Source organism: Phlebotomus argentipes, unplaced genomic scaffold (assembly GCF_947086385.1).
Source record: "Phlebotomus argentipes unplaced genomic scaffold, Phlebotomus argentipes genome assembly contig_5, whole genome shotgun sequence".
Taxonomy (NCBI): Eukaryota; Metazoa; Arthropoda; class Insecta; order Diptera; family Psychodidae; genus Phlebotomus; species Phlebotomus argentipes.
In genome coordinates this window covers 9352782-9367109 of record NW_026776165.1, presented here as the reverse complement: position 1 = coordinate 9367109, position 14328 = coordinate 9352782, and the positions used below count along the sequence as shown (strand labels likewise).

General features: G+C 45.4%; 3 protein-coding genes across 4 annotated transcripts; 2 read left to right on the top strand and 1 right to left on the bottom strand.

The window, feature by feature from the left end:
• Positions 1 to 555: 555 nt before the first annotated feature.
• Positions 556 to 5755, top strand: LOC132255707 (uncharacterized). Its single transcript, XM_059751829.1, has 5 exons — positions 556 to 927; positions 1111 to 1480; positions 1569 to 4463; positions 4560 to 4829; positions 4909 to 5755. The coding sequence occupies exons 2-5, from the start codon at positions 1112 to 1114 to the stop codon at positions 5332 to 5334; spliced, it is 3960 nt and encodes a 1319-aa protein (XP_059607812.1). The 5' UTR covers positions 556 to 927; position 1111; the 3' UTR covers positions 5335 to 5755.
• Positions 5756 to 5914: 159 nt separating this feature from the next.
• On the top strand, positions 5915 to 8303 carry LOC132256566 (transcription initiation factor TFIID subunit 5). The gene is made up of 4 exons (XM_059753061.1): positions 5915 to 6104; positions 6179 to 7311; positions 7379 to 7920; positions 7994 to 8303. The coding sequence occupies exons 1-4, from the start codon at positions 6042 to 6044 to the stop codon at positions 8203 to 8205; spliced, it is 1950 nt and encodes a 649-aa protein (XP_059609044.1). The 5' UTR covers positions 5915 to 6041; the 3' UTR covers positions 8206 to 8303.
• LOC132256565 (muscle M-line assembly protein unc-89) lies at positions 8226 to 14033 on the bottom strand. 2 transcript variants are annotated; one of them, XM_059753059.1, is made up of 5 exons: positions 13809 to 14033; positions 10096 to 12611; positions 9296 to 10005; positions 8972 to 9081; positions 8226 to 8582 (listed from the first exon to the last, which is right to left on the bottom strand). In XM_059753059.1, the coding sequence occupies exons 2-5, from the start codon at positions 12583 to 12585 to the stop codon at positions 8287 to 8289; spliced, it is 3606 nt and encodes a 1201-aa protein (XP_059609042.1). In that variant the 5' UTR covers positions 12586 to 12611; positions 13809 to 14033; the 3' UTR covers positions 8226 to 8286. The 2 variants fall into 2 exon arrangements, with proteins under 2 accessions (XP_059609042.1, XP_059609043.1); XM_059753060.1 differs by having other exon boundaries at positions 13907 to 14029.
• Positions 14034 to 14328: the final 295 nt, after the last annotated feature.

Here is a 14328-nt window from a genome sequence, read left to right as displayed (position 1 = left end):
ATGAATTAATGAAAATATGAACTTTATCTAAAGGATCCGTTAAGGAATTATAAGGAATGTCAATAGAAATCAAAAGTGATGATTTTTTAATACTGTATTGTGGTCTCAAACATTGGCTTTGAAGCTCCTAAAAATAGCAAGAATATCAATTTAAATGTCTTTATAACTATTTGAAGATAATTTTGATTTTGTGAAAAAATGTTTCTTTTTCAACAGATGCGCATTAATTTTCCAGAATGTAGATTATTAGTAGGCGCTGTAATATGCTTTGAATTACGACAAAAGAAACACCGAGTTAGTGATTGAATCATTTCTCATTCATTTTGTTTTCACTAATGATCATGTTTTGATTGTTCAACGGCATGAAAAATTGAATTTGAAGAGCCAGAGAGACAATCAATGAATAGTTTTCCTTTTTCCCACAAATGAATGAAGGTTCTGTTCTCCTCTAAATTCACTTGACGACTTCCTCGCAATCGTAGCATAATTTCCTGTTAGATAATTCGTGTAATTTCAAATGATAATACAATAACAATCAATTTCTTCTGACCGCGTTTGACACAAAATTCTATTTGCAACACCCATCACCAGGTGGCACTCGCAGCAATTATAGCACAGTTCGCTGTATGACAGTTTAGCACAGATCTGGCAGTCGACGATCCGCGCTCCGCGAGATAGTTTCTTGGTGGAGAGAGAGGAATTTCCTCCGTAAAAGTTTACATCGAATTAGTGCTAATCAGCCATCAGAGCACCTCCTCGCAAGATGCTGTGATCAATCCGTCCGCTGGTGTGTCAATCATCAGAGGATTTGTGTGCTGGCGTGCGTGAAAAACCGTCCTTTTCTTTAGCTTTGCGTGAATTTTCTTTGTGTTCTGCTGCGGCCTTTCCATTGTGTTGTGTGTCTCGGCGCTTTTCCTGGGAAATCGCGTGAGTATATCTCCCTTGTCTCTTGATTGTCGCCTTGACCCTGTGTGGCCGCATCTGCGGATTAGTCACCTGTTTTGGGGGGACGGGCGTGACCTTGGACGCCAGCACGCTGCTCGTCTGGCCATTCACCTCTTGCGCGCCTCTCGCATTGCGTAATTCCGTGCTCTCTTCCCGCCCCAGCAGCATGGGCTTCCTGAGGCTGTCCGAGTGCTGTCGCACGGTGCTGCGTGTGGAGCAGGACTTCCTCGAGGACTTCAGCTTCCGCGATGTGGCCAGGGAGATGGAGAGAGTGTTCAGCGCCGAAGAGTGCCGCAGCATCTTGGCGGAGGCCACAGAGGAGTCCCGGACGGAGAAGATGCTCTTCTTGCTCATGTACAAGAGGCCACAGGCACTGAGGCTCTTCCAGGAGGTGCTGCTGAAGGACTACGATTGGCTCAGTGAGAGAATCACCGAATCTGGCGTGACAAATGAGCGATTCTGGGCTTATGAGAAGTGCATCCGAGAGAGCAATATCCCAAATAATCGATCAGGAGTGATTTACCGAACGGATTTGGTGAGTGAAAAAGAGTCTCTTTGGTGTGCAAAAGAAGACACACACACATTGCTCAAGCTGCTTTTCTTTCTCTCTCTCTCTTGCACAGCTGTGGCAGGCGCGGAAGGTGCTGGAGAGTCTGAAGGAGTGCAACTACCTTGTCATCCATGGGAATACGGGTTCCGGAAAGCGCTGGCTGGCCATTGACGCGTGCTGTGATCATCGAGTGATCAGTGCCATGAACTACAGAATCTTCTGGCTCAGCGTCACGGATTGCGTGAAGCCGGAAAAGATTCTGAGCAAGATGGAGTGTCTGAAGGCGATGCTGCGTGATGCACTGGACAAGGAGGTGCTTCTGCTGGAGCGGAAGAATGGCTATATCTCGGTGGAGGCCAAGATGGAGGCTGAGCGGAGTGATTTGCGTCAGATGATGCGACATGAGAGCTTGAGGGATTGTCTGCTGGTGCTGAATGATCTGCAGAATGAAATGACACAGGCGGCCTTTGATTTGCACTGCAAAATCTTGGTTACCACGAGGAATCGATGCAGCATGGCGCGTGTGAATGAGCAGAAGAAGACACTGCTGTCCACAAATGGTGGGCTGACGGAGAGTGAGTGCTTCTGTCTGTTTGAGCACGCTCTGGCGCAGCCTGTGCAGCAGAATCACCTTCGCGGCTACATCAATCAAATCCACCGCGTCATCAATGGTAGTCCTGATCTGGTGGCCAAAATTGCGAAGAATCTCCTCGGTGTCTTCGATGGGAATGTGGAGAGGCGTCTGAGGGAGTGGCTGGCGTGTCTGCGCGAGGGTGTGGAGAATAATCGCACGAAGAGTGTGATGGAGGAGTCACTGAAGGTGCTGGACAATGAGCAGGCGGAGTTGTACAGACGATTGGCAATCTTTCCGCCCAATTGTCTGATTCCCATTCCTGTTCTCGCGCAATATTACCACCTCAGCACTATGCAAGTGGAGGAATTGGTGAGAAAACTGGAGAAGTTTTCCCTCCTGGAGATTGACTATGTACAAATGGCGAATGGTGAGTCACAGATGATGTGCAGAATTCACTTCATCTGTGCACAATATCTCATGAGGAGCACCAAGAGGAATCATCTGGTGGAGTTTCATCGTCAATTCACCGCCAAGTATGAAATCCAGAGAGTTTTGGAAGCACGAACGGAACCGAATGTCCTGAAATTTCCCAATGATCACTATTTCTACACCTTCATTGGCTATCATTTGATCCACGGTGAACTCTTTGACACCTTTGTTCAGCTCTTCAGTGACTTTGGCTTCCTGGAGGTGAAAATCCGCGAATCCGGTCTGACCAACACCATTGGGGATCTGAGGATGTATCAGGAATTGGGATCTCCAGTGGTCTTTCCCTTCTTCGAGCACCTGCAGTACTTCCTGCCGAATATTGAGGCACGAATCTACCAATCCAGAGATCTAACACTCCTGCAACAGGCTCTGGGCGGCTCTTTTGCCATCGCGAGCGAAGCGAGACAGCAATTGATGCAATTCCCGGACAAATTGTGGTTTCGCATGAATTGCATCGCCAAGTGGCGTCGGATTGTGCAGTTGTGCGCCAATCCCAGCATTCTGCGCTTTCTCACGCCCACATCTGTGCTGGTGGCGCAGAAGGATCACAATATCGTGCACGCGGACTTGTCCAACAACTACAAATCCGTGCCGAATGTGTTCAGTGGCCATGAGATGGAGATCATCGAGATGGAGGTGTTTGCCAGGTCGTACTTGATCTCTCTGGACGCCTCTGGTGTGATGTATTGCTGGTATGTGGGCAGGGATTGTGGTCGAAGGACGAATAGGCGACAATTCGCCGGTCATGCGAACTACAGCATTCACGATGCCTACAAATTTGATCCGCTGCAGAAGATTCACGTGCAGAAATTGGTGTGTTTTCACACATTCTTCGACGGACAGTCACAGAAGTTGCTCTGCGCTCTGGCCACGGGTCAGATCATCACGTACAACTGGCGTGATGGACAGTTTGTGATGTCACCGAGTGAGAATTTCTTCACGCACTGTCAGAACATCAAGTGTTTGCAGTACATTGGCGGCAAGAAGTTGCTGGTGTTGGACAGTGAGGGAAAGATTCGGTGCTTTAATTTGCAGAATCACGCCGAAGTGGGCTTCACGAAGAGACCATGGGATGACAATGAGACCACTGCCATTGCCATACACTTCAATGCACGCAAGAAGCTCATCTACTACATATTCCCCCGGAAGATACGTCAAATCAAGATCAAGTCATCGAACTATCCATTCCTCCGTGTGAACTTCATACGGGAGATTTACACCACCGAGACGACAATTGAATGCAGCGCTCTGGCGCGCAATGGACGCTTTCTGGTGTTGGGCACAAAGATGGGGATCATTGTGTTTGATTGCGCACGAAGAGTGGAAGTTGTGCAGAATTGTGTCACTGAACGCGTGGCGTGCATTGATGTGTTCACATCCAAGGAGATCATTGTGATCTATGGCAATGACAGCACGAAGAACATTGCCAACATCTTCGAGATCAACGTCCAGTCACAATCCGCCACGCGTCTTCAGCCACATCTCAGTGAAATCATCGTGCAGCACGACGACAACAATCCACCAACTTTGTTGGCTGTGGACACGGCAAAGCACCTCCACGAGTACAATATTAGCGATGCTAAAGACATTGTTAAAGTCACCGAGAAGCACTGTTATCAATTCAGCAATATCACTGCCACTGCCAACAGTGAACACAAGACAATCATCTTCCTGGGCTGTGACGATGGACGCATTTGTCAGTATAGCAGCAATGGGAATTGCGTGGAACTGGACAATCTGGGGGCTTCCATAGACTTTCTAAAGTCCATCAATGCTGTGCTGATCGTGGGCACCAGCGTGACTTTCAGACTGCTCAACAAGGAGCCACACGATGGAGGAATAAGGAACTGCCATGCTCTGGACGAGGAGCACATTGTGGTGATCACCAAGGGAATGAATGTTAAGGTGAGTGAGAAGACACTCTAATCCTTCAATTGAGTCTCTAACGTTTTTTTACACATAATTTTCCTCCACTTTCCCTCTCTCTCTCTCTCTCTGCAGATCTTAAACATGAACAGCAATATAGTAATCTCATCTTTCAACTGTAATTCTGATTCTAAGTTAGCCTTTTGTGATTACGTTCATCCATATCTCATGACATGCTCGAAACAACAATCAATGATCATTTATCGCGTTGAGATGAATGGAGAAATTGTGTCTTTTGCCAAATTGAAGAACTTAGCGAAGAGAATCGACAGCAATGCATCGTCAATTGCAATATCGGCGCAGAAGGAGTTTCTCGCCGTGGGATTTCTCAGTGGAAGTATAAATGTAAGACTTTTTTTTGTTAATTGTTTCTCTAGAAGTTTGTGAGTGTGTATTTATTCACCCATCATCATTATCTCTGCAGATGTACGACATTGGTGGCAACTTCAAACTCCTCCAGACGCTGCGATCTCACCAGAGCGCCGTGACCCAGTTGGTGTTCTCGCCGTGGTGTGAGGCGAATCGACCTCAAATCCTTATCAGTTTGGGTGAACAAATTTGCTTCTGGAGTGTGGACTTTATCGTGAACAATGTGGTGGTGAACAAAGGAAGCGTCGTGAGTCAATTGGCTGAGCGCACGCGGCGCTTGAGTTTGAGTGGTGATGGCGAGAGTGCGTGGGAGGGAAGAATGGGTGCTTCTGAGAAGCCAGAATTGCTCTCATGTGTGAAATTTGCTGGAAATTGTGCGACAAAGTTGCACTATGATAAGAATTTCACGCGATTCTTGGCAATTGATGACGAAGGAGAGATTTACGTCCTGATTCTCAATGATTGTCACAATTTTAGATGACATCGAATCCTTTTATCCATACGACTGATTGTCTTTTACTCCTTTATCTACATTTTAAGCTCAATACTTTGATGTTCAATCAGGTTGAATATTGCATTTCTCATTATTATTATTATTATTTCTCATAATTGTATACAATATTTTACAGTGAGATTTTTTTTTCTTGTGCAACGAATACAAACCGAGAAGATTGTAGAAGATTATTGCATTTTCCGCATTTTGATTTTCAATACAATTTTAGTGTGAATTTTACTATATATTTTATCATTTTTGTATCTCTATTGAAATGTGTATTTTTTACTCAAATATTCTATCGAATTGTAGCAGATTTTTTTTTTCAACAAAAATTGTAGGAACAAAAACCCCCTTTTATAGAACAATTTTTGTATTTTAAATAAATAATAATAAAATATTTTGAGATTACGGAAGGATTTTATTTACCAAGGTATGTTTAGGACCGTGTTTATGTCCGGATCCTTCTGGTAAATAAAATACGAAATATTGAATTTATTACGTCTACTTCGATGCCAGCTGGGAAAGTGCAGTGGCATGAGGGTTGAATGACATGCCAGTGAAATGGCTGCGTCGGCTGCGGCGGTGTAATCAAAACAAAGCCACACAAACTCCTGGAAAATCGTGTTTTTCACCCTAAAATAGTGCACTTTTCCGCAAAATTTGGCCTGTGACAGTGAGATAAGTGCTTCGAGATGGCCAGCAATAAGACAGATCTCTTGGCAGTGCTTCAGCTTCTGCGGAAGCACAATTTGAAGGTGTGAGAGATTCGCGCAGCTGTTATTGTTGAGGGCATTTTTAACATTTCTTCATTTTTGGGGGATTTTTCCAGGGAACTGAGGATATTCTGCGACGAGAGGCACAGCTGACGGATGTGCCGGACACAGTTGCGGGTGATTCGGACGTGAGTAGCGTGCTGGCGGCGTACAAGAGTGAAGGTGATCCGGAAATCTATGAGACATCTTTCATGGACTTGCGCAACTTCGTGGCGGAGTCTCTGGACATCTACAAGCATGAGCTGGCGATGATACTGTATCCGGTGCTGGTGCACATGTACCTGGAGTTGGTGTACAACAATCACGAGGAGCAGGCGAAGCGCTTGATGGAGAAGTTCGGGCCGGAACAGGAGTACTACTATCAGGAGGACTTGAGACGCCTGGCGATGGTGACAAAGAGGGATCAGATGAGTGGGAATGATCTCACGGACACATTCAAGTCCAATGAGTTCATCATTCGCATCTCCAGAGACACGCTGTCGCTGCTGAAGCGGCATCTGCAGGAGCGCAAGCAGTCGGTGATCATGAATATCGTCAATGAGCACCTGTACTTCGATCTGTACGAGGGTGTGGCCAGGAATAAGACACAGTGTGACGCCACGGCGGGTGCTCTGACCGGTGAGGCGAAGCGCCAAGACAATAAGGTGAAAGTCTACTATGGATTGCTGAAGGAGCCGGACTTTCAGTCACTTACGGCGCCGCCGGAGGAGGATGACGACATGGATCCGGATGCGCCGGACAAGCCGAAGAAGAAGAAGCCCAAGAAGGATCCACTGCTGTCGAAGAAGTCCAAGTCCGACCCGAATGCACCGCCGGCGGACAGAATGCCGCTGCCGGAGTTGCGTGACATTGACAAGTTGGAGAAGATCAAGGCTCTGCGCGAGGCGTCGAAGCGCGTGAATTTGGGACCGGAGAGTTTGCCGTCTGTGTGCTTCTACACACTCCTCAACTCGGCGCACAGTGTCACGTGTGCGGAGATCGCCGAGGACTCGAGTCTGCTGGCCGTGGGCTTTGCCGAGTCCATCGTGCGCGTGTGGTCACTGACGCCGGGCAAGTTGAGGGAAATGAAGCCGGCGGAGCAGCTGAAGGACATCGACAGGGATGCAGATGATGTGCTGGTGCGCATGATGGATGACAGAACGGCGGAAACTTGTCGCACATTCCACGGACACTCTGGACCGGTTTACAGGTGAGTTGATGAGATTTTGTGAGTTTTTGTGGAGAAAAACACCGGAAGATGATTCAATTCACCACAGATGCGCGTTTTCGCTGGATCGCTCGATGATGCTGTCGTGCTCGGAGGACGCCACCATTCGTCTCTGGTCTCTGCACACGTGGACGTGCGTGGTGGTGTACAAAGGCCATCAGTTTCCCGTGTGGGATGTGCGCTTCTCGCCGCACGGACACTACTTCGTCACGGGTTCGCACGACAAGACGGCACGCCTGTGGGCCACGGACTCTCACCAGCCACTCAGGATCTTCATTGGTCACCTGGCGGACGTGGACTGTGTGCAGTTTCATCCCAATTCCAACTACATCGCCACGGGATCGAGTGATCGCACTGTGCGACTGTGGGATTGCGTGTCCGGAAACCATGTGCGCCTGATGACTGGCCACAAGGCGCCCATCTACAGTCTGGCCTTCTCCATCTGCGGACGCTTCCTGGCCTCCGGCGCGGCTGATCATCGGGTGCACCTTTGGGACTTGGCGCACGGCCACTTGATTGCCGCCTTCACCACACACGCGGCCACAGTTCACAGTCTTGGCTTCAGCCGCGATGGCACAATTCTCGCGTCAGGTAAAAGCCAGCAAAACAGATTGCGCAGTGATGGAATTCCTCAATAAATATTTTTTTTTCTGTTTTTCCGCAGGATCCCTCGATTGTACACTCAATCTCTGGGACTTCACGAAGCTGTGCGAGGACATCAGTGGTGAGAATGTGAATGTTTCCCACAATCCAGACGTGCGTGACGGTGAGCAGTATCTCTTGAGATCCTTTCCCACCAAATCCTCGCCATTCCTCACGCTTCACTTCACACGGCGGAATCTCTTGCTGGCCGTCGGAATGTACGACAGTGGCTAAAAGCGTGTGACATCCAAAAAAAAAAGGAAAACTCACGATTTATTGAAAAAAAAGAGGGAAACAGACAGTAAACGGAGCTGCTTAGCTCACGATGAAGACATAGTAGTTCTTGAAGATCATGGGTGAGACCTCGTCGGAGATGAAGTTCCGCTCGGGACGCTGCGAGGAGAAGGGATTCACGGCGGGCGCTTGGGTGAGATTCAGTGGCCGTGCGGAGTCACGATTCAGCTGCGCGAGATCCTGCGGAGATTCCAGCTCCGTGTATGACGTCACGACGATCGGGCAGCTGAGCTGAGTGGCAGCCTTGATGGTGTCTGGCCACGTGTCCAGGCCACTGAAGCCTGTGGCGCGATAGAGGCCGGGATTGAAGAAACAAACTGAAAGAGGAAGTGAATTTGTAGTTTTCCGCCATTTTGAACATCCTTAAAACAACACATTTTCCTCCATTTTCTCAGCCCCTTTGGTATTGATCTGTCCCAAATTCTAGTATGTTGCCGGTGAGATTGAGATCTTTCCAATGAACCGTTATTTATGAGAATTGAAATGATAGAAGCGGAGTTATGCGGCGGTTTAAGGTTTGAATTTTTAATATGCGCTCTAACTTTCCTTCTTTCTATCCGATCTTAATGATCTTGGTGTCATTGGAAAGCTCTTGCAGAACTCTACAACTTATTAGAACAATATAAATTCAACTGACTGACGCTTGGAGCGCTAACTTCTGAAAGAACATTTTCAAATCCAGTTTTTTGCTATCTGCAACACTTACTCAAGTCTGGCTTCGTGAATGCCGGCTGCTTGGCGTAATCGTGATACAACTTGCCACACTGAAAGTCGAATTTCACGCCGCGACACGCCTGGCGACACGTTCGACACATCCTGAAGTGAAGAGAGAGAGATATATAGAGAGTCATTAGACTGCTTGACTGATAAATGAATGATCGTGTGTCTAATTTTATATTTCACAATCTCTGGCTGTGTCTGAGCATTTCTCAGAGTGAGACACAAATCCCACAAAACTATGTGATGATGAATTTAGCAAAAAATTCCTATATTATCATTGAAAAGAAAAGAAAAAAAACCCTTAACTTGCCTTATGCGACTCAAGATGTCCAGAGGTAAATTTTCAGCATTCAATTCTGGTCCTATAAAGACAACTCTGAGCTCCAGGACTTGCGGTATGAGGTGGAGAAAGAAGGCCTCCCACTTGTCCAGTGTGTCACCCTCAAATTGCAATTCTGCCCCAACCAGGTGAATGGTCAGGGACTCCTGGATAGGGATTTGTGCCTTCAGCACAGCGTTGTAGGCCGTGAGTGGCGCCGTGGCAAGCTGAGTGAGGGTGGCGTAGGTGCAGTCATCCTTGATGGCGGGATTGTTCTTGTACAGCTCCTTGAACACCTCCTCCAGGGATGCGGGCAACTCGTAGCGCTGCAGGAAGATGCGCGACGGCAGACTCGGTTCGATGCGACCGACATTCTTCTGGCGCACAATGAGTTTCTGGTAGAGCAGGAAGAAGGGACACCATCGCTGATGATCATCAGACAGGTGGGTGGACTGCTCCTTGCAGTAGGACACTTGACCACACTTCTGGCACTCCACGAGAAGCGGTGGACGCCACTCGCGACAAGTGGGTGTGCAGCAGATCCGGGGGAACAGGAGGATCTCCTTCTCGAATGGCTGCAGAGGGCGCTGCGTGAGGGATTCACAGAGATTGAGGGTGTGAACACGCAAATTCCTGAAATCATCATTCGACAGGATCTTTGCATTGTTGTACACATGTCCTCCGCGCTTTCGAGCAATTTCCTGCAACAGGAGTAAAATCAAAGAATGCAAACGCAGTTAAGGGAACAATGTATGTCAAAGTTAGGTGTGTGTGTGCTCTTTCAAAGTTACCTGCAAAGCTCGACAGAGTTGCTGATGGACAATTGCGTCCTCCTTGGCATGTGCTTCGCTGCAGTAGGACACCATTAAGCAACTGGAGCAAGGTGTGGGATTCTGCAAGGCAATCTTGCACACTTGACAAATTGTGGCAAGAAACACCTGTCGAGGTGTGAACTTGTATTCGATAAATTCTTCCTCGTCATCTGACAAGAGTAGTGGCTTCTTGGGTGCAGCTGGTGCTGCTTGAGGAGGCTCCTTAGTGCCCTGCTTTGGACCTTGAGCAGGCGGAACAGCAGGAGGAGTTTTCTTAAGCAAATGCTCAGGTTTGGGAGGAACCTGAGGCTTCTTCGGACTCTTTTGCGGTGAGGTTTTTCCACTCTTATCATGCTTTGGTTGCGCTTGTTGATTGGGCTTCTTCGGTTCCTCCTTCTCCTTGGGTTTGTCTTCAAAATCCGCTTGAACACTGACTTGAGTCTGAGCAGCAGAATCTGCTGTCTTGCCAGATTCAACTTTCTGCTTAGGAATTTTCTTAATGGCACCTGTATTTGCTGGTAGCGTTTGCATCTTCGTATCCAGGATGTCAATCAATTTGTCCGGAACGAAGCTGATGGCGTCCATCTTTTCTTGTGGATTCTTCTCAGGCACCTCTTTTGCCTTGGCCTCACTTTTCTCATTGGCTTCCTTCAAATTTGCATCTTCTTTGTCTTTCTTCGTTGTTGTCTGAACGGGTGTTTCATCTTTCACAATGGACTCCTGATCTTCTACTTTTGTAGATGGCTGTGATTCAGACTTTACTTCTTCAACTTCAGAGATTTTGGGTGTGTCTTTTACTTGAGATTTAATAGTGTCCGGAGTTTTAGGCTCTTCAGATTTTTCTAACACCTTCTCAGGTTCTTTGATTTCTTGACTTCCAGCTTTAACTTCTTTGATTTCGGTCGTCGTGTCGATCTTCACTTCTTCAACTTGTTGAGGTGGATGTGTTGACTTCTCTGGTAGTTTGGATTCTTTAGCATCCTTGGCTTTTTTATTGTCTTTCTTTCCTTCATTGTTTCTGCTTTCTTGCTTCTTTGCAGCCTCTGGTTCAGATCTCTTGTTATCCTGTCTTTTGTGTTGAGCATCAGACTTGTTTTCTGTCTTCTGTTGCTTCTTCTCTTGACTTTTCTGCTGTATTTCTGGCTTTTGTTGCTTTTCCTTCCTGTTCTTTCCTTCTTTGTCATTTTTCTCTCCAACAACAGCTTCCACGACATCTTTAAGCGGCACTTCGACACTTGCAACGACATTCACTAGTTCAGCCAAAGCAGCACCGGTTTCTGCTATTGGTTTCTGGAATTCGACAATCTTATTTTTCCCACCCATTGGACAAACATCCTGAAGAGGAATTTCGCTGTTGGACACAAGTTCAATCAACTGTGCCAAAGTAGCTTCTGTGCTTGGTTCGATATCTCTGTCTTTGCATGGTTCGGCAGTGATGACCACAGGTTGAGTGATCTCAATGGTGATGGGATCAACTGTGGTTGCTTCCATTTTAACCGCATCAGTGCTCTCAAGGCTTGTTGTTGTTTTGCTTTCGTCATTTTTTGGCAAGTTTGCTGTCTTTGGCGCCTCAGCTGCGGTGTCTTCATTAGTTGTTGACTCTGGCAATTTCACACTCTGTACATTTTTATTTATGTCTTCAGTCTCAATGTTTCTCTCTGACTTTTGACCTTTCTGACCATTCTTTTGCTCAGCTTTATCGGGTTTAGTCTTCACTTCCTGCTTCTTCTCTTGAACTGGCTTTGGTTCTTTTGCTTCCTTAGGCAATGGAGGCTTCTCTTGCTCTGGTACAGGTTTCTCCTGCTTTAATTCCTGAATTGGAGATGTTTCCTGCTTACTTTCCATTGTGGACTGCTCTTCTTCTCCCTTCTTGCTCTCCTGAGGTGGTTCTGTCGCAACACTTGCACTGTCAGTCTCTTTAGTTACATCTGTCTCTGCACTATTAGATCTATTTTGGCCGACAGACACCTCTTGGCTTGCCTTTTCTGCATTCTTCTTTTTATTCTTCTTTTTTGATGGTGTATTTATTGGTTTTTCAGCTGTTTGCTCCTGAATTTGCTCATTTTTCACCTTTTTGGCATCTTCTTGGGGACTTTTTTCAGCATTTTCCTCACTCACATCACCCATTTCCTCAGTCTCTGCGACATTCTGTTGGTTCTTCTTTTTGTTCTTATTTCTGTTCTTCTTCTTCTTGCCCGTGGGACTCGGCATGAATGGTGCTTCACCATCATCAGCAGTTGCTTTGACCTCTTCGATGGATTTTTCATCAACTTTCACCGGTGCTTCCTCAACTTTCTCAGCAATTTGGGCATTTGACGGCAATTTGATCGTTGGCAAAGGTTCATCTGCTGGCACGTCCTTGGGTTCTGCTTGAGAAAGTGTTGGTGGTGGTGCTGATTGATTGGTATTTTGTGCAACTTTCGCCTGTTGATTGTTTCTATTGGCTTTCGCTTTCGACTTGCGTCCCATCGCGTAACTTTGTCCCAATGCTCAAACTGAAAACACACACACGAGACAGAGAGAGAGAGAAAGAGATTTTTAGAGACATTTGAAAATAGATGTGGAAAGTGCGGAAAAAGAAAATATTTATAAACCCAGATGACTATATTGTGTTGACCCTATAGCAAATAAACTTATGCGTGTGTTCCAACATTGTATCTCTCGTGAGGATCGCATAGATCGTGTTAATGAACTGAAAAGGGAATTTGTACATTTTATCACATATTTTTGAAGCACTATAAAATGGACAAATTTAATAGAATTTATACACATTTTACTTCTATATCTAAATTATTGGATGAATTCACAGTAATTTTATCAAAATTATTGGCATATTTTCTGCTCAATTCATTTGGCTTTAGCACATGATGCGCATCAGCAGAGTTATCACTGATTTTCTCATCTTTGCTCCGCAAAGACTCACGCATTGCTTGGTTGGTTGTGTGGTGGAGGGAGAATGCGTGCCAAGAAAACCCCAACACAGTCCATCTGTCTGACATTTATCGTTGGCGCTTCTTTTGCCCCTCAGACAATACACATAATGACATTTCTCTGGGCAGCGCGCGCGAAAGGAAAAAAAAAGAATTTTTCTCAACCATGTTGACGTATTTTTAGCTTCTCCTCCTTCATAATTTATCATCAAAAAAAACCCGATGTTGTGTAATTATTATATTAATTTAAAAAGTTGTGTCACAGTTTTTTTGACACATTTTCCTAAAAAGAAAAAAAAGGATTTTTCAACAATGAAAGATGGAGAAAGATTGTGTGATTGTGTATAAAATGTCTTGAAGGTGCTGAGTAAATTGGTGGCGATGTCTTTTAAAAATAAATGCTGCCTTAATGCATTTTCTTGTGGAATTTGCGCCAAAATAACGACGTCACGCGTGGCAATTTATCTCATTGCAATTGCTTGGCAGAGAAATCTCTGATGAGCTATTCTTGTATACAAGTAATTTCAACTTGATTTTATTTCAATTCTAATTTACATTTAACCATTGTAGCGCGCATCTTTGCTTTTCCAATTTCACATTCCAACAAGAAGTCCGCGCGAGAGCTTGAAAAATCATTTTTGGTCATTTTTAATTGTTTAAAGTCAATTTGACTTCTTTCTCAAAGATCACAATTTACTTAACTCTACTGAAGGAGATGTTACATAAGTCTTGATGAGATTTTTTCCTTATTTTAATTATTACCTATATATATATATTTGCTCACAATCACTGTGTTGAGATTTTTTAAATGATTATTGTTTGTTGCTGAATTTCTGTGTCAAATTTCTACACTTGATCACCTCTCTAAATAGTCTCCATTTGAGGGAGATTAAGAAGGCAGAGAAGAAAGTGAACTGTGTTCGGCACAAGAAGTAACACTCAACTGAACTATCCCGAAAGTCTCACCGCGTCTCTCAATGTAGAAATAATAGCCAAGTTTTGTGAGCCACTCGATGTTGAGAATGTGAAACACGCAGAAATAAAGCTAAAAAGCATCGAAAAAAATCGGGTTGAAGCTTTGAAAATTTCACGAAATGCAAATAAGAGAGATTTTTCTCAAGTCGAATTATTCTTGGACTATCTCTAGACAGCATAAATTCCCTCTTGAAACATTTCATTGAATTTTCCCAGTTACACTGCCCTCAGAGTCAGAATGCTAGAATTTATACTTTGCTTTTCTTGGCAAAGTGATTAATTTTATTGTTTTTCCTTCGCATTCGAC